Raw genomic sequence first — 20359 nt, 5'->3', positions numbered from 1 at the left:
AGAAGACTTCAATTATTGATTTTAAAAAGAGAGAGGAAGGAGAGAGAGAGAGAGAGAGAGAGAGAGAGAGAGAGAGAGAGGACCCACATTAAATTCCTGTTGAGATGGGACATCAGAATATGTGTTTCCAAACAGTATAAGTTGTTGGCAGAGGTAGACAGCAATAATGGATGTCATAATCATAATATATGTTTCACCGACACAACAGTATGACTTAAATTTGACATTAAAACACAGGAAAATCATTTGTGTCAAGACATTGCCTATAATGACTACAGTCTAGTGGGGCGACTTATTAAATTAAAGGTGGGCCTATATAATAACAGTAAATACTCATTTTCAAATTGTACAGCAATGTGTTGTATGTGTTGTATATTCTTACAAAACTATTTTTATTTTTTATTTTTATTTTTTGAAAAAGCATAATATTAGGCTAACAGCCACACACACTTACCAACAATGATATACAGTTTATGAACACGTATTCAAGGGATTAAATCTTATGATAAACAAAAATGCATTTTGCAAAAATGTTAAAGTATGGCCAAGTCTACATTCTGCTGTGATCAAAATGTGAAAGATGTTATTCAAACACAGAATCAAATCAACTTCCTTTACAATTTGTTTATCTTTTCTCATGTCGGGGCGCTCTTGTACCAGTGCGCCTCATGCTGCTAGTGTTAGTGCTCTTGCCAAAAAAATGACAAGAGAATGTGACATATTTGCTCACAATTTTCCAGTAAGAAATTAGCTTTGGCATCTGGTTTTAACAAACAATGTTTAGAAATTTACAAACAATATTATACTGTACGTATAACTAGAACACTGTGGAGAAAAGGTGAGAATTAACAAAAGTGTTCAGTATACAGACAAATAATGCATCTGACACTGGCAAGTAAAATGTACACTTACATCTTTAAGGTGAAAGTCGTGATAAATCTAATTTAATCAAGCTTTAAGCAATTCTGCTTTGGCTTACTTTAGTCATAACACTCTTTGCTAGAATGAACTTTATCTCATATGGGAATCTGTACTCTGGTTTATTTATCTGATACACAAATATTGTAGTGGGTATTCACATTTCTTGTAAGAAAAGCCTTTTAAGTAGTTATGGGGGAAAACATCCATACAAGCCTTTTATTTTTCATCCACCTATTTATGGTCCATTGGAGCCGTCTCATGCAGTTTGCTGCTCAATCTCAGGGCTACTTCCAAACAGGGTGACCAGCTGCTCCTCATAGTTTGCAATATTTCTCTTCATGATGTCCATGCACGGGCCCAGCAATCTCTCGAAGGCTTGAACATCCATCACTGAAAAACAAAACAAAAACCAAAAAGAGCAGAAGGAAAGTGAGTAGCGTAAAGTAACAAGTGGTATACTGGAAGATTTACAGGTTGGACTCAATGTATGAATGATTACAAAATTGCACAAAATGTACCCAGGCATTTGACACTCCCCACAGCATATGCCGAAGCAGCTCTAGGCTTGTTTGTGACAAGCGCCAACTCTCCAAAATACTGGCCCCTAGAGCATGTGGCAATATCCACCTCCTCTTCCTCTTGGTCTTTTTTCGTCTGGTAAGAAAAAAAAATCACACAATAACATACCAGAAAACACCACAGATTTTTTTTTTTTTTTTTTTTAGTCAGAAGGTTTTTGACTCTTAGAAATTAAAAGGGAGACAGATCAAACATACCCTGCTTCTTTTCATGGTGATTCTAACTTGGCCAGACTCAACAATGTAGAAGCAATCTGCTAAATCACCCTGTAACACAAAGCATTAAAGCAATAGTAAATAATCTTTAAAAAAGAAAAGTAGGTGACCCTGTTTACATAAATGCTCTCCTGAAACAGAAAGTGAGAAGACCAATCCACGAATAGAACATACAAAGAGACTCATCACCTGAGCAATAATCTGCTGTGAATCACTGTACACCCTGGTGGATAGCACATCTACAACCTTCATTCTCTCTGAGAGCTGTGGATGAAAAGATGGTTGACAATGTTTTTTGCTGTAGATAAATACTGCAGTTTTTTAAGGCATGAGGGAAAAGCCTAATCTCCAAACCTCTAATGATGTAAGCAGTGGTAGCGTTTCAATGAATGCCTCATACAGCTTCCTCTTCTTGGCATTGTTCTTCACTATGATCCTCCTGAATGTCAGACGATCCTGAAACAGAGATTTAAAGAAAAGGAAAAAAGTCAGGTTTGTGTTTAAAGGCCCAGTGAAAAGGTAAATACATTTTTACACGTTTTACACATGCATTAATCATTTGTAAGTATATGTCCTTCATACCCCCCCCCCCCTTTTCGATGACTCGTCTTGAGCCATACATTACAGAAGAATAATGATTATTAAAATATACATGGCAAAAGTGATTGCTTTCCCTGCACAATCTAGCATTCAGGTTGAGTGGACAGTGACACTCATTTACATTTTCCCTACAGTTCCAGGTTCTTCTGGGCACCTTTCACCAAACAATAACTGACATGAAACACCATTTTGCAGTAGGGGTCGCTGTAAACCAGATTTTAAGTAAGTTCTCCTGTGAACCATAACACCACTCAGGATATTTCAACCATGTGTCATCCTGCTTCTTTCAGTGATAAACCTTTATAATTCACAAGGTTGTAAGTAATTTCAGCAGGATTATATGCAGTTTTGACACATATAATGGCCAGCAACATGGTAGATGATTACATGCTGTACTGCTTAGGGCGCCCTCTAGCAGGCAAAACAAAAACATTCCCACCCAAACATGACAACATGGCCAGTAAAGTCAGTCCTTGGCCATAGAATTCAGAGTACTGTAGATTTAATATACTATCAGGCTACCACTGAATTACCGTTCACTTTAATCCCAGGCATAAATCAGACTCTAATCACAGCTGTTACAATAGTCTGCTGTTTGCAGAGAAGCCCCTCAGCAGTGCTATCCCTCCTCGACCTTAAGGGGATTGTTAGTTGAACAGAGCTGGCTGCTTGTTCACAGACTCAAACACTCAGTACAAGTGCGCAGGTCGACGGGGGATACAGCTGCAACCTGCCCAGTCTGCGCAGCGATGACATAACAAAGCTGTTACCCACAGTTTAAGGACACGACCCTCACTGAGTCATTAATAAAGAAGCTGCTTCACAGAAAGAGATCAAGTAGCAACTGAATATTCAAGACAGCTGTTCTGGATACGATTCATGAAATAGCTGGATGTTGTTTAGGAAAAATACCAATAAATTGAAACTCAAAAAATCATAATTATGCTCTATGATAGTGCTGGCAGCCCCACTTTTCATATTTGGATCATTTATAACCTCTTAACTCAGCTGCCTGAGTTCATCTGAAGTGCATACTTGATAAAAGAGACAAGTTTAGCCCTGTTTATCTATACTGATCTGATGGCAGAGCTTTCTGAATGGGCTTCAAAATGTTTTTTGTAAGACACCTGTATTAACATTCATGAATATAGTTTTTTCATATTCAGTTTGTACGTTCATTATATGCTTCAATATATGAATTAAGAAGATATATAATCAGGGGCGTCGTGTGGCGTAGTGGTCTAAGCAGGCGCCCCATGTGTAGAGGCTAGAGTCCTCGCTGCAGTTGGCCCCGGTTCTAATCCCGCATCGGACGGCCCTTCGCTGCATGTCATTCCCCCTCTCTCTGCCTCCCCGTTTCCTGTCTCTCTCCACTATACTGACAAATAAAGGCATAAAAAGCCCAAAAAATATACTTTAAAAAAAAGAAGATATATAATCATTTCCAGCCGCATGATTAGTGCTCTCTCACTTTTAGTTGCATTCACTTTTAGTATGTTGTGTCAGTCACACGAAGTGATCTCCCTTATGACACCAGGTACCAACACTGTCACAAACAACCTGGATGTTTAAATCCCGACAACTGACAGAACCGCCTGTTATAAAAACCTGAGCACGGGGCCAACCGTGCTCTTGCATGATGATTTCGTGGTATACTCACTAGGCACCAAAGGGCTCCAGGCGAGATGGCGATTATTGTGGCTGCCCTGGGGGTGTTGTACATCAACGCTAGCTCTCCAAAGCTGCCTCTGTTGTCATAGCAGCCTACCATCTTCTCTGTGCCATCAACCTTCACGAAAATGTTAAACGTCCCACTGAATGAAAAAACAAAGGAAAAAAAAAAATCGCAAATCAGAGAAAATATAAACACGTCAGCCATATTGGTGTCTCCTGAAATCTTCAGTCAGCAAGAAGCATTGATTTTACAGCATTTTTTTATAAATATATTCAGTTTCATAACAATTTATTTCACAATCAGTAATTTGATTCAGGATAAAAGTATGTAATCATGTGAGAATTTACCTTTCAATAACATAAAAATTATCCCCGTCATCATCTTGATCAATGATGTGCTCCCCCTCTGTGCAGAACTTCTCAAACATGGCATCCAGCACCTGAGACATCTCTTCCTGTATGGTACAGAACAGCAGCGTTTAACAAAAAAGACCCAGTAACTTATTTGAACCTCACATGTTGAAACTATCATGTAGAATCAACTCAAGCGTGCTGTTTCAGCTACTTAAAAATAACCATCTTTAAAAACCATGCATAGTGCACTGAGCTGTGGCAAAAAGCTGCTGGCCTCAGGCCTTGTTCTCCTTTGTGCAATTTAAGAGATGGCAGAGCAGAAACCAGAGGAGCACAGAGGGTTTACTGAATAATCCACTCACCGGATCCAAATTCTTGAACAGAAGAATGTCCCTACATGCTTCCTGTAGTCTCTGTCTCTGCTCATCTGTTTTTGGGTGGGTGACCTGCAAAATAAAAAAACACACCTGTGATGTGGCCCTGAGGTAGATTACATAGAACAAGTCATATTGCTCACCATTTTATTCAGATTCAGAGCTACAGTCACACTCAATGGAAAATACAAACTAGATAATTGTGGCACAGCCTACCCTTGGCTCTTTATCCTCCTCATCTTCATCAGGATTGAATGCCTCAGCACACACTGCATGACAGAGTTCAACAAATGAATGAACTGTTCAGTCACTACCAGACAGTAGATAAAAAAAAAAAAAAAAACTTTACATTTCTGTCCCCGCTCCCACATTTGATTTCTCTTGTTGATAAATTTTTATTTTGTGCAGTGGATCCAGTAAATTGTACTGCTGGGTTTTATTGTATTCTATGGATTTCAAGTCATATTGCTTGTCTTATTTTATCAGTTATTGACAGTGTAATTGTTTGTAATTTGAATCATTTGTTGATTGGCTGTTGCAGCCTGTTGTTCAAGATGTTGTTCATATGGCAAGTTTAATGCCTGTTTAAGGTCTATGAGGTCTTTGCTTTTTCAATAAACCCCATGCTTTGGGGATAAAAGAGACTGTAGACAAACACAGAGGCAAGCCTAAGGTGTATACCACATAACTGTAATGTCCACAGTGTCAGTTCATGGGCATTGAACCCTTATTACATGTCATACTTCGCTCTCTCTCTCTCTCTCTCTCTCTCTCTCTCTCCACCACTATCAAACAAAGACAAAAAAATGACCAAAAACATAATCTTGAAACAAAAATCATATTCAAGTGGTCCAGCAGCACAGCTCTCATCCTAGTCAAACGACGAAAGTCGAAACCCAGGGATGATTCACTTTCATTTCACGCAAAAAAATCATTCAATAAACACATCTTTTCTTTGTGTGTGGGGATTTTGGGTGGGGTTGGAGGGATGCAGTGATTGTAGTGGCACATTTCCTTTCTGTTTTAACTGCAAGATAACAGATAACAAAACGTTATTTGAGCGAATCTGACATCATGTAGACTCGAGTTGAATTATGCCTTATGTTTCGGTTCATAAATGTGGGAACATTTATGTTGATTCTGAAAAAACAAAAAAACATGTTGCTTAAAAACCCCTGAAACCTTAAAATATCTACATTCCAGTATCAATACTCTGTTTAATCAGTTTTTATTTTTATACAAGTAGCCTATATATTTCTTTGGCTTAATTTTTAGTCCACGTTTTAGCCATTGTTGTGTCCTATGCAGCGGATGTTCATTTCCCATCCTGAAGTGATATAAGGTAAGAAATCAATCAAGCTTTAAGTGTTACTTGCTCATACTTTCCATTCAAACATCCCACCATCAGTCCTAATACAGCAAAGATACTTTTGTGAAGCTATGACCTTACTATTACCATGAGCAAGAGATTATTATTAGTAGTAATACTTGTCTGGATCTTCCCACCCACATCACTCAATGACATTATTAACCTGGCTCCAGACAAAGTGGTTTCACAAACTAATAAATCAGCATTATTACAATCAACTGAAGACAGCGAGAAAAGACAGATGGAAAAATACTTCAATATTGCTTGTACTGGAGCAAATCTGACGCAGTCTCAGTGCTTATATGTCAAACAAGTTTTATATATTTCCAGCACTGACACTGTCCAGAGTTTTTCTCTCGATGAAACAGGCTTTTAACAGCCGGCTTAAACAGGAGGTGAATGACAACTCACCTGATGCTCTTCTGATGAATCTGTTTATTACCGGGGCTACAAAAGCATAAAGAATATATTAACATGTTAGATTTCATCATGAAGTGAATCTGTCTTACAGTAACTCAATTATAACTGGAGAGGATGAAGTTAATGCTCTAGTTTTCTCCATCTGTGGGGGCACATGTGTGGCAGAGTATACCCAGCCCTGTGCTCATTAAGGATCCATATTCATTTGGTTAAAACCTGAATAAGGCCAGCTGCTTTGAAGTGCGTTTTGCCTCTTTCAATCAAATTTAAATGAGAAAAAAATTTAAATGTAAAACACAGCAAAAAGTGCCAAGCTCAGACACAATAGCTCGGTATGAAATATACATTAGATAGGAGGTCTCACCCATTAATAGGCTGCCAGCCAGTGTTGTCCAAGGAGGAGGCTCATTGAAATATCATTAAGACAAGACACTAGAGGTGTGATGGTGCATGATGAAGAACTAAAAATACAACAATAGTTAGTTTAATGATTGAATATAGAGTCCTTATGTAATCATTGCATCCAGCCTTGTAGACCCCACCACTCATTGGGATGCTGTGTCAGAGCTCTGGGTTGCTATGCTACTTGCTGCACCTTATGGCAATCCAGCACTGGCCATTGTGTTAAATATGACCGCAGTTTAGGAAGAACAAATGAATCCTGGGCAGTCACAGTCAGGGTTTCTGTTGCTTACATCACAGCAGAGCTTCAGTTTTCTATCTTTATGTGCTTTGTCATATTTTTGATACATGAACAGGGTAGGCCCATCTGGCCTGCGGATGGAACAGAAAATATTCAGACGACCTATAGAGGTGCAGGGTCTGTTTAAAAACACACACACACACATACACACACACACAGTCCCTTGATTCTGCAGCTGCTGTTTTTTTTTTTTTTTTTTAACGTTGTCATTGTAACAAAAACGTGTCTGCACAGATGAAGAGCAAGACATGTTCATTAAGCATCATTCAGCCTCCGTGACCATATATGGCCAATGACAGAGCCGTGGTGGATGCAAGGTGGCGAGCGCTGGAGCATCACTGCGCTCAATGTGTTCCTTAGCGTCTTCCACGGAGCAGGAGCCGCGCACACAGCCATACACGCTCACTATTCACATTAAATTAAGGTCATCCACATTCACATTCGGTATCTTCCTGACACATTGTAAATCTATAAGCCTACCTATGAATTCCTCGTCATCGTCGTCGTCCTCCTCTCCGTTTTCCGAATCGATCTGCATGGCTTCGTCAATGAAATTGACCGCTTTTCCAGGTCTTGGGGCCGAATTTTGGTCATTGCCAAATGAGGCCTCTTTGGTCTCACTGTCCTTCAGCTGGGTGAAGTACTGTAACGCAAACTCGAGCAAATCCCTGGGCTGATTCCTCAAAACTTCCACGGTAAAGCTCTGTAACAGCTCCGTCAGTCCTTCAGGAATTTCTATACTCATTCCTGTTATCAGTCTATGAATGTGGACTAAACCGGTTTGCTGCGAATTTGAAACGATCAAACGCTCACGGATAGGATTTTTTTTTTCTTAAAAAGCCTTAAATTAGCAGACGAGTGTAGTCAGGCCACCCAGTCAGCAAGCCATCAACAGCGGATCCTCTCTTTTCCTTGAATGAAAATGGCTCTGGATTTTTGGTCCAAGCATCTTCTGCTGCTTCTGGCTACAGGAAACCCACGCATGTGACCCAGGAATCCATGGCAACCACCTATCCAGGGATTGCGTATGAGCAGCAGCAGCAGCAGCAGCGCAGAAACTGCAGTCAGTCGCAAAATACAAATGATGAGAAAGAGAAACCCTCGGGAAGATCAGTCAGAGCTCGGTTTGCACTGAGAGAGATGAGAAGAGATAGAAGTTGTCCATATCATTTGTGTTGTCCAGTGAGTTTTACATGTCATGTTCTGTGGCCATGCTCGTTTTTTAATCTACTGTGTTTATTCACACAGGCCCACAGTAAATGCCTCACAACACCTTTAAATAATGATAATGATATAAAATAGGCATATGAAATTAAAAAAAACATAATTAATACAAATATGAAGCTGTTCTATATCATATTAATAAACAGGAAATTCAGAAAAATCAATATAGCCATGTGATCTACTGTATATGATTAATTTATAATGGGATCAAACAGGTGAAAATGAAAACAGCTGCAATGTTCTGGAAGAAGAGTGAAACACAGTCTTGCATTCACATTGTAACTCCAGCTATTATTAATTAAATTCATTAACTAATTAATAGCCTTGAGGCAAAGGCTCATCATAGAGGGACTATCCCTTTGATAGCACTGGGAGTTTGGACCCGGTTTGTTATTCCAGAGAGAGAAAAAAAAAGATAAATCTGATGCATATTTTAGTGTCACGGGACCTTTCAGAACATTGTGGCTCCCAGGCAGATTGTGTGTGCTGCCAGGAAGTTTCATTACAGAGTGAAACATTCAGTATCGGAAAGAAACTGACGAAAATATACTTGGAATGAAACTAAAACATGGCTGTCAGCACACCTTATATAGTCATCTATGGAGAGCCCATTGCATTGAAAGTAACAAGTGATGCAGTTATTTGGGTTTTAAAGATACTGATCAATGAATATAAGTTATGTTTCCAAAATGGATAAAGCAGTATTTCTTAGAATCTGGGCCTTCCTTTAGACTTTCTCACAATAACAGGAAATCTGAAATCTAGGATTTATATGTTCCCCTTGAACCTGTAAAACTGGTAACTCTCTCCAACTGTGCCCTCAACTTTAACTTTTAGTTCTCAGGCTACTCAACCCATCTTTATATAGAGCATAGAGCACTTTAAACAGTTGATTCAAAGTGCTTTACAACAGAAATCATGACAAAAACACAGAGAAGACAAGCTCCTACAACGAGACAGCAAACAACATTTACATCCAGGAAAAATACTGGATCAGGTTAGATGAGCCACATTTAGAATTCAGCAAATAAAAGTGATTTTAAGTGAAAAAGACGATATGGCAGGAGGAAAAGAAAATCCAGAAATCAACAGGTACATCCCCCCAGTTTTCAGTCCCGTAGTTAAAGACAGAGAAGCATTTCAACAGAAGATCTGAAGTTAGTGTTTTGACTGGGACACATGGCGGTGCAACTGTGGCTGTATGAAAAAACCCTGTGACTGCCAGATGTGTGTGCCATATTGTAGGGATTATCATGGGGAGCTGGGCTTTGATGGAGGTGAGCAGAAGGCAAAGACAGATGAAGGAATAGTTCTACAGGTTAACAGCAGGGAATCACTTGAGAAAGAAAAAGTCTACCAAAAGAGCACAGCTATTATCTACTATGCTTATCAGACCTCTGTGCCACTTTGGCTCCGCTATGACACCCCTCCCCCTGCTGTGGCCCATATCTGTCACCTTTTATTAAGAGGGCACAACATTTTCTAACTCAGGCAAACATATGGCACGACCGTGGACTGACCTGTAATGCAACACTGCTGCAGCTTAATCTGCTATAAAGTCACCGTTCAAAGTTGCAGGTTTCCACTGCTGGAAGCAAATGGATTTGATTTGGATGCGTACAGTACAACCCCATACTGGTATAGAGGACATTAGAGACAATTATTAGGAGAGAACAAACCCTGTGCATCCGCCCTGCTCTCTGAACCATAGATCCTAAAGATTGCTTCTGCTTCATAACAGATCAGTGGAGCTTACAGCTGTGGAACTACTACACTTCAAAATGCAAAGAAGTTCTGAATCGTACCCACATATGTGGTAATTTGTGTATATACGAGCAAGTAGTAGCCTCTGTTGACATTGTGAAGAAGGCTCAGTATTTACAGAACAACAGGAGGCAGTCAATCACGGGACCAACAATTTTTAGTAACAGTGCAAAGAGGCCGACTTCAGTGGTTCAGCCTTGGGGATATAAATTCAGACCGGGTGTGGGGATTCATTCATCTCTGAATGTGGGCCATAGCTTGGCCCATATCTTTCACATCCAAAGGAAATGTGCTGACTGGGTAGCTTATCCACACACCAACACATCGTCCTGAGTGTTTCCTTAATTTCCGGGCTGCTATGAAGGCAGCTTCTGATACTCTTCTCTAAGGTTATAATCAGAGTTTTTTCCGAGTGGAAAAACAATAAATTTGGGACAAAACTTGCTCACACACTATATGCACAGTGACTGATAAAAAAAAATGATGGCCTTAAAGATATTGTGAACTTAAAATTGAGATAATATGACTAAATAATAGTGAGCTACCTGAATGATAAGAATGATAAATTCTTGCTATAGTACTACCTGAAGCCAAAGAGTTGTTTTCTTCACTTTGCTTTGTATTGAATATTATAACTACTCATTAAATTCAATCCAAAACCTTAAAACTGTAAATTTGTACCTAAGTTTAAAACTCAAAATGACAGAAATCTGCTCTTTTAATAACAATTGAGTCACTAAAGTATTATTCTTCTAATGCCATTCATATTTTCAAAATGTGGGTGACTGTGTCACCTAGTGGACACAGTGAGGTATTGTAATACATTCTTTCATTATGATATTTTGCCTTTTCATTATAAATTCTGATCAATGGAGAATCTGACTAAACACCAGAATGATTAATGAATTTAGACACCTTCCTGTTTCATTCCCTACAAACTATTCACAGTGTGCTGGAAGGATCATAAGAAATATGTAAAATAATACACACAAGTCATTTTTTGTTTCTTTGGGTCTTACCGTAATTTGTTTCAAAGATGCTTTGTTAACCAAACATATGTAAGTCTTTTAAGTTTCCACTACAGTAAATCATATTGTACTGTAGATATTGAGATAAACCTGTGGAATTTGCTCTTATCAGATTTCACTGTTACCAAACCACACACAGATACTGCTGATAGGAAATGTAATCTGTGCAGTTTCCATTGAATTCATGACCATTACCCAGTGACTCTTTTGAGAAAAGTTATCAGCAAGTAAACATAATATATTTCTGTTGATGCAGCACAAAAGCTATGGATACATTGCTGAGCTGTGTTTCTTCCTTTAAAGCTGATTTTTGGATTATCTGATGCCTCAACCTCTCCCTCACACCTGGTCTATGATCAGGGCCTGCAATCCCAGTAAGGGACTGGTTAGAGCCCATGTACTGCTGAGAGCTATTTGTGTTCCTTGAGATGAGACAAGGAGTTCTGCTTCCAATACCTGGCTCCAGGCTTTGTGATTGACTCTTACCTGGATAAACTGCCTCTCCATTGAACCCATGACTAATTTAATTCACTTCCTATAAATGAAAGAAAATGCATTGGTTACTGCATCAAACTCCTTCAATAAAGACATATAGTTGACTCAAATACATCATCTGTATCAAGTCTTACCGGTAAGATCTCTCTCTTTGGAAAACAAAGGCACTCAGTCTTTGTCCAGTGGATTACAAGTGTGGTGATTTCAGTTTTTTTCAGAGGGTTCATCTTCCCTGAATCTGCAAAGCTGTGAGACAGAAAGGCAACAGAAAAGCTGTGAAAGCATTTCACAGTAAAAGAAAATGGAATGATGATCAATGCCATGAATTTTGTTTTAAAAAGTTTATAACCTTCATAACATTGAATAACCTTCTCCACAAGATTAAAAAAGTGTTTACATACTTACAGCTCTGCTTTATCTTCGTCTTGTCTAGGTCAGTAGCAGGTACAGATAAACAGAGTAGTGATCCAGCTGGAAGGCCGGGGCAGCCAGTAGTAGTAGCAGCATGGAACCATGGGTAATAATAATGAACCACATGAACCAGACATCAATGCTGAGTATTTTTTCTGTTAGGGTAATACAAGGTGCATGGTCTAGAGCAGTGGTTCTCAACTCTTCACATCAAGGAGCCCTGAACTGGCACAAATTAGACTACAGACCGTTTATGTTTTAATACAGTGTTTGAAACCCATCACCAAAATGGTCATACAGTCTGTCATTGAGTTACTTATGATAGATTTATAGTATTAAGACATTTTTCCCCCTTTTGCTGGAACCCCCTCAAGGACCAACTTTGACAACCACTGTTGCAGAGCACTGAAGTGGTGGAGACATATCCATCCCGACTTTGTGGTAATGATTTAAATGACTTAAGTATCCAAGACGTCAATGTGGTAGTGAATGATCCATGTAAAAGAGATATGTAAAAAATAAATAAATTTGCAGTATTTTTTGTAATCTCAACAGTGATTTGGCCTCTAGAAATTCATGGTTACCTTACGTTGCTTTCAGTTACATGTATATTTTTCAATGCGTTTCATGAAACCAAACAAACAATGCACGTCCTTTTTCCAGGAAACATTTATTCGATCAAGAGACAGGATCGCATCTTTCCATAAACAAGTCAGTTAAATATTAACAAATTTACAGTCATGGGGAATGTAATAAAAAAAACAAAAAAAACAAAACAAAACAAAACAAAACAAAACAAAAAAAAAAAAAAAAAACCAAAAACAAACAACACTCGCCTTAAAAAACCCAACCCAGAGACGCCACCCAGGATAATCGACCACAGTGGCACTAGAACAAGATTCAAATCCTGTTTCCAGCTGTATTGTTACATACTTTTCCATTCAGTGCTTCACAGTTCATCTTTGTCCGTTTGTGTCTGAAAGGGAAGAAAATCAAAGTCATGAGAAAACAGCCAGGAACAAATAGTATCTGAATTCTTTACATCTTTAAGATGCCACAGCTTTGTTAAGTGTTCTCACCGTTTCTTCATCATCTTCCTCATCTACAATTTCATCTTTATCTTCAGAGTCATCCTCTGCTGGCTCTTCTGGCTCCTCCTCTGGTTCTTCTTCAATCTGTAGAACAGTCACATACTTTAACATAACCATCACTGAGCTCACACACCCAAAATTACCAAACTGGGCAAAATGAAGAATGTAGGGATGCTTAAACTGTTTACAAAGACAGAAGATCCTACACAAAAAAGAAAGTGGAACTATTTTCCAGTGAAAAACAAACATGGTTTAATCAAGTCATAGATAAGAATGTGTTCACTGGCTATGAAAGAGGAGATGACTTGACACTTGCACACCGAAACTGGAAACTGGAAACATTTGCTATGCAAATGCACAGTAATACAGTATATCGCAGCTGGCATTGACTTGCCTGTTCATCCAGGGGTACATTCATGCTGAGCCGGAGCATGCGCTCTATCCTGTCTCCATAAGCCTTTGTGTCAGCCAGCTGGTAGCCTGATCGCAGTGTTGCCGTCTCAAACAGAACCACGGCCAGATCTGATGCAGTCTGGTCCTCAGCGTCACTCTGAAGAACACAAGGAAAAGAAACTGTTTTCCACTTCATTCTGCATTTGTTGGTATATTTTATGTCAAAAAATAATGCACTGGAGCCAATTAATGCACATGAATAGGTTAGCTCATCATATTAAAACTACTATAACTATATTAGTTGATGTGAATGACATAACATCAATTACATTTTGCCTAATTTTTTAAAAGCAACAAACTAACTTATAAATCACATAATATGGCACCACTGAAATGTGACCGTGGTCAGACTTACATTGATTCTGTTAAGCATCTGCTTGATGAGAGGATGTTTAGGGTTGATTTCTAGTGTTTTCTTCTGGCTGGCGTAATAACTAAGGAAGAGAGAGATGAATTGCCAAATAAGCTCAACAGACACTCATAGCAGGCTACAACATGTTCTTCATTTGCATTTTGCAACTGACAACGAGCATAAACATTGTTGGAACGCAGCGCATCATCATTACTCACTTTGTGGAAATGTCTTTTCCTGTTTGGTAGGCCTGTGCCTTCATGATCCTCTCCATGTTTCCTGACCAGCCATACTGACTGGCAACCAGAGCGCAGGGCGAGTTGGTTAGCCTCTGAGAGATGACGGCCTTCTCAATCTGGGAAAGACAGCATCATATGAAAAAGTGAGCTGATGGAACAGACATAACCAAGTAGACGCAGCCAAACGTTATCACTTCTTTGATTGGTACTTATTTCCAATGTCATGAATATCACAAAATAATTGGCTCTTCACCTTGTCCTTCAGGGCCTTGTCCTTCAGCCAAGTGGTGAGAGGTTCATAGTCTTTCTCAAGGGCCTCTCGCTTCTCTTTGGCCTTGTCACTCTCATCAAATTTGACACCCTCCTTTGCCACATTCTGGAAACGTTTTCCATCAAATTCTGGCAGCGCCTGGATGCAGTACTCATCCACAGGCTCAGTCAGGTAGATCACCTCATAGCCCTTCTTCAGCAGCTTCTCAACAAAGGGAGAAGATTCAGCCTGCAGAGGAAAAAAATAATACAGATGATCAGATGAGCTCCTTTGACTTTATTGTGCGAGTTCAAATACCCGTCATTTGATCTCATCTTCTATGAAAATCTACAATTTTAAATTGTTTTTACAATCATTCGAACCATCCACTCACCTCCTTCCTGCTGGTGCCCGCCATGAAGTAGATCTTGTCCTGCTTCTCCTTCATGCGCTCCACATACTGCTCCAGGCTGGCCAGGACCGTTTCGCTGTTGGAGGTCTGGAAGCGCAGCAGCTTGGCCAGACGGGTCCTGTTGGAGTGATCCTCAATGACACCCAGCTTGATGTTGGTTCCAAACTCCTTCCAGAACTTATCGTTGTATTGTTCCTCTGCGATCTTCTTGATCATGTCCAAAGTCTTGCGCACCAGCTTCTTACGGATAACCTGATAAGAAATTACATTTTCCACTTTAGGTTTCATTGTCCTTATACATTTTTCTTGATTTCGTAACTTGTACTCTGTTCTCTTTCCCTCTCTTCTTCCTGGAAAGCACTTCCTGACTTTTAATATAAAATGTTCTGTACAAGGTTGCTCTCCTGCTTGTTTATCAATAGTCATTTTGCATCTAGTTAAAAAGAAATGTTATAATGCCTCATAGATCAGTAAAGACCATATACATTATAGACTGAGTCTAAGTGACATTTACAAATGAAAAATAGTTGGTCTTGAGATGATGTATTCATGTTTGATATGAAGCTCACCTTGAGCAGTTTGTGCTGCTGCAGAGTCTCTCTGGAGACATTCAGGGGGAGGTCATCAGAGTCAACCTAGCAAAATAAATTTACATTAAAATAACAAGTGCTGGTGCCATTAAAGCAAAGAATGAACGGTCCATAATAGCACATGGCTCCATCATAACAACAGTAACAAATCACTCACCACTCCTTTGACGAAGTTCAGGTACTTGGGCATCATGTCGTTGAAGTCGTCTGTGATGAAAACTCTCCTGACAAACAGCTGTGACAGAAAGACATTTATTCATAGAGTGAGCTGGGAAAATTCCTGATTACTGTTCTATAAGCACATACAATCCCTTAAAATGATAACTAAATATTGTTCGGGCCACATACCTTGATGTAGTCATTCTTCTTGGAGCCATACTCGTCAAAGAGGCCGCGGGGAGCTGAAGTTGGCACAAACAGGATGGACTTGAAGGTAACCTCTCCCTCAGCTGTGAAGTGGATGTGGGCCAGAGGGTCGTCACTGTCCTGTTGGAGAACATAACATCGTTTGAATGACTAAAATTGAGCCCACGAGGAACGCAGACAACCAACACTGATGTTTGACAAAGTGATACTGTTCAGGTCCCTACCTTGGAGAACGTTTTGTAGAAAGCCTTGTACTCATCCTCCTCAACCTCCTTAGCTGGTCTCTGCCAGATGGGCTTGATATCATTCATCAGTTCCCAGTCCCACACAGTCTTCTCAACCTGCAACACAAACACCACACAATAAAAATACAACATTAATATCAAGATACATCCGATAGTCAGTCATATTATTTTTTTCCATATCGCCCGCCCTAAATGAACTTCCTACCTTCTTTGTCTTTGGTTTGTCTTTGTCCTCCTCCTCTTCTTCTACCTCGGCCTCTTCCTCAGCAGGCTCTTTCTCTGGTTCCTCTGCTGCCTCAGCATCTTCATCGATGGGCTCCTCAACTGTCTCAGTCTGGTATGTTGAGGGGAAGAAGTTATGTAACTGCCATTTGTTAATTTCCATATTTGTCAGTTTCATAACAGAACTATACTGAAATCACATCTGAGTCAAAAGTGTGGAGGAAGTGTCTTAAGTAATCACCTTGCTGGCCCAAACATAGATGGGGAAATTGATGAACTGAGAGTATTTCCTGACGAGGTTCTTAATGGTCTCCAGCTCCAGATAGTCTGAGGCCTCCTCTTTGAGGACAAGTCTGAGGTTGGAAAAAGATGGGAAGGATTTAATTTCAAAGTCAATACTATTCTAACATTTGAGACTAGAGTAGTAACAAAGTCCAGTTGAGGTGTTACAGTTTAACAATCTCTCTTAATTGCTAGTAGCTATATGGAAACTTCTCCTGCAACTACAAATGTAATCTTTACAGTTTGGAGGATAAAAAGAGGGGCAGTGTAAATGGCTACAAGAGTAACAGCAGTTGTTAGACTTTTAGCAATGGAAAAACAAAATGTGAACCCACGTGATGGTGGTTCCTCTGCCCAGTGTGTCCCCACGGGGGTCCTCGATGACAGAGAACTGATTAGAGTCAGACTCCCAGATGTGCTGGGTGCCATTGTTGTGCTTTGACGTCACGATGACTTTGTCAGCAACAAGGAAAGCAGAGTAGAAACCCACACCGAACTGGCCAATGAGCTCTGAGGTAGATTGTCCGTCAGACTCTATCTCTGTCATTTTGTTGAGGAACTCGCTGGTGCCGGACTTGGCGATCGTTCCCAAGTTCTTCACCAACTCTTCTTTTGTCATTCCAATACCAGTGTCAGTGATGTGCAGCATGTTCTTCTCCTTATCAGACTGGGGTTTGGAACAATATAGTGAAGTTACCAACAGAGCAAGAACCATTAACATTACCAATATAGACTGCAACATACAGTAAATGTAAACACCCCATATCTTGTGCATACTTTTATTTTAATGGTCAGCTCTTCATTGGCAGCCATTGCGTCCTCATTGGTTAGAGACAGCAAGCGGATCTTATCCAGAGCATCGGAGGCATTAGAAATCAGCTCCCTAAGGAAGATCTGTAACAGACAAAAATAATAATTTCAGCATTAGTTTAGGCCTTCCTGATACAGTCTGTAAGCCATAACGTACAAGTAAAGAAGTCATCTTGCAATACTGCTGACAGAACATCAAAATATGTTTATTCCTGCTCACCTCCTTGTTCTTGTAGAGGGAGTTGATAATCAGCTTCATCATACGGTTGACTTCAGCCTGAAATGCATGTTTTTCTGACTTTTCTCTGAGTTCCTTAATCTGTGCTGCATTCAACCCATCCAACTGGATAGCCTCCTCCTCTCTGAGGATAGACAGATGCACACATGTGCGATCAGGGGGAGTGCACAACAAGAAATCACAGCTGTCAACAAACAACATGCAAATCTGTTCTCCCTCTGGGGATCAGTATCCACGTTAAAGGCAACACACACCAGATTCCCTCGTCTTAATGAGGGATGTGCCATAAATCCTGCAGAGCTTTGCTGCCAGTAACAATTCCAAGGTTGCTCTGAGCGTTTGTGTGCACAAGCTTGGTCACACTGACCTTGTGCTGTTAACTTGAGGTCTAGTTGACATTCTCAGATAGAGACACAGTTCACTCAACAGGTGTGATATGGAAATGTATTGAAAGTGACACCTACCTTTGCACCACCTCATCATCCGTTCTGGAGCCATCCCTGCTTTTACCCAGGTCATCCACTACTGTCCCATCGATGTCAAGTTCATCTTCTGCCTTTACAGCAGCTGCAAAGGGAGAAAAAGATTGTTAGATTCATAAAAATCATACTAAATGCTGCAGGAATACCTGAGGAAATATTCAGCAGGTAAGATTATCTCAATCAGAATGACGCTCTGCAAAGACATGCTCAGAATCACCAAAATAAGAAAGGTGTAACCTTAGGTAGGCTGGTTTTTACAAGCTAATATATGGACGTGCATCTATGTAACAGCAACAGTTTTTCATAGGGATGTTAGCCAGCGTCAGTCAGCTTCAACATACATGGTGTTGGCACTAGAAACTTCTGGAAAGGAAATTAGGAGTAACGGATACTAGCCAGTTGCTCTAAGAAACGTGTAGGGGCCAAATAAATCATGCGGCCAATCATTAACAAATGGATTAAATTAAACTTGGAAACTGCAAATCTATGAAGTCTGCAGTCATGAATGAGCAGAGAAGAAGCACAAAAGCAAGTTAACGTTAGCTTACCGGCTAACCCTGTTAGCTACAATGTTAGGTCATTTAAAAAGAAGTGAGACAACGTAGTAAATCTCCCCGCTACTCACCAAAGGCTAAGAGTGCAAAGAGAAGACCTATCAGCCAAACACGTTTCATTTTGAGATGAATGGCGAAGTGGTTCTTCAGCTACTCAGACAAAAGCCGGGGACCAGCGCACGCAGCTCTGCCTTTACAACAGAGACTGACAACCTGCCTCTCCCACCAAAAGTGCCCACTCTCTTAAACCCGTGACAACCAGCCAATGGCTGCGCACCACGCACAACCTTAGACCAATCACAGCCGAGCCCACCGCACATGTCGTCCAATCAGATTCTTCAACATAAGTCAATACCCGAAAATCGTGGCTGGACACCATTGGCCAAGAATGAATGATCAGCACATCACTTCCGAAAATTTACCTCTAGTAAAAAAAAAGAAAAAAGAAAAAAATCTCTGTCTACACGTTGCTTAAACTTTGATTTTCTTATGCAATGTCACAGACAAGTGACACATTGAAGCCTGACGACAACGTAGATACAGACACGATTTTTGGTTATGGCCCCGTTAACACAAACTGGAGCATTATATCCGTGTATGTGTTTTGTCCGTACACATGGCTATTTCGGCTATCTGCATTATCTTTCCGATAAAGGTGTGGATTCCCTGTAGTCATATATCTCCTACTTTGGAGGTACGCACTGAATGAGCACATGTTATGTACACCTCTGATCTTTACTCCATCGGGTGGCACTGTTCAGTTAGTCAGATGAAAATGCAGATGATTTCAAACACATATTTTTACTCGCAACACACGCCCGAGATTGTGCCATAATGGAATCACCACTGGATGGATAAATAGTGCATAACATTAACATACAAATGTGCACATTATTGTGCTGTTTGCTAAGCCTGCCTGAATGGTGTGTATCCGACTGTGTGGGATCAGGCTACAAGTGTCAAATTGCAGTTATAGTTACAGTTATAGGTGTGAAAGGGTGGGGTGTGTGTATCATAAATTTTGGTTTACCATGACAAAAGTGAGAAGTCAGAATAATGCTGTACACAATAGTCATAACTTGCCATGATTATTTTTACTTTTGTCATCAGGAATATTTGATCTATGTTTTGGCTTCTGTCATTGCCATTATGTCCAAGAGGATCCTTTTAATACTATTGACAGAATAAACTCCTCTGGCCAAGGCTGGATGACCAACAAAGAGAAGAGAGAGAAGGGAACTGTCCAGTTGGCCCAGGCACCCAAGAGGCCCAAAGTCCAAGTTTTAGTTCATTTAATTTAGATCTACATCATTTGATTAATCGTAAATTTGTTAGAAATTTGCACCAGTGAAGTACAATATCAGCTATAACTATATTTGTAGAGGGGCCATGTGTAAAAGTTCAGTTAGATCTTCATTGTTTTCATCTATTTTGGCCTCATTTGCTGTAAAGTTGTATTTTGACAAATTCCTTCCACTTTTTATGTTTGTCAAGTGACAAAACACACAGAAATACACAGTGAGAACTGTAGGGCTGCAACCAACAATTATCTTCTTTAACAACATATCTGACAGTTTTTTCCTGTAATAATTGATTGATTGTTCTGTGATTAAAATGTCAGAAAATAGTTATATATACTCAT

General features: G+C 39.9%; 2 protein-coding genes across 3 annotated transcripts; both read right to left on the bottom strand.

Moving 5' to 3' along the window:
* Positions 1–25: 25 nt before the first annotated feature.
* LOC130176874 (cAMP-dependent protein kinase type II-beta regulatory subunit) lies at positions 26–8185 on the bottom strand. Of its 2 annotated transcripts, XM_056388270.1 has the most exons (11): positions 7690–8184; positions 6498–6533; positions 4934–4986; positions 4706–4789; positions 4338–4444; positions 3976–4129; positions 2070–2171; positions 1905–1979; positions 1698–1766; positions 1440–1575; positions 26–1311 (listed from the first exon to the last, which is right to left on the bottom strand). In XM_056388270.1, the coding sequence occupies exons 1-11, from the start codon at positions 7952–7954 to the stop codon at positions 1178–1180; spliced, it is 1215 nt and encodes a 404-aa protein (XP_056244245.1). In that variant the 5' UTR covers positions 7955–8184; the 3' UTR covers positions 26–1177. The 2 variants fall into 2 exon arrangements, with proteins under 2 accessions (XP_056244245.1, XP_056244246.1); XM_056388271.1 differs by lacking the exon at positions 6498–6533 and having other exon boundaries at positions 7690–8185.
* Positions 8186–12782: 4597 nt separating this feature from the next.
* Positions 12783–18946, bottom strand: hsp90b1 (heat shock protein 90, beta (grp94), member 1). The gene is made up of 18 exons (XM_056387900.1): positions 18789–18946; positions 18146–18248; positions 17664–17805; positions 17411–17527; positions 16969–17300; positions 16593–16704; positions 16335–16463; positions 16109–16225; positions 15867–16004; positions 15676–15753; positions 15498–15563; positions 14911–15180; positions 14520–14765; positions 14246–14382; positions 14031–14109; positions 13617–13772; positions 13211–13306; positions 12783–13107 (listed from the first exon to the last, which is right to left on the bottom strand). The coding sequence occupies exons 1-18, from the start codon at positions 18835–18837 to the stop codon at positions 13081–13083; spliced, it is 2394 nt and encodes a 797-aa protein (XP_056243875.1). The 5' UTR covers positions 18838–18946; the 3' UTR covers positions 12783–13080.
* Between the last annotated feature and the right edge of the window lie 1413 nt (positions 18947–20359).

Source organism: Seriola aureovittata, chromosome 10 (assembly GCF_021018895.1).
Source record: "Seriola aureovittata isolate HTS-2021-v1 ecotype China chromosome 10, ASM2101889v1, whole genome shotgun sequence".
NCBI classification, from domain to species: domain Eukaryota; kingdom Metazoa; phylum Chordata; class Actinopteri; order Carangiformes; family Carangidae; genus Seriola; species Seriola aureovittata.
The sequence above is the reverse complement of the archived record's forward strand: the minus strand, read 5'-3'. Positions and strand labels throughout refer to the sequence as shown.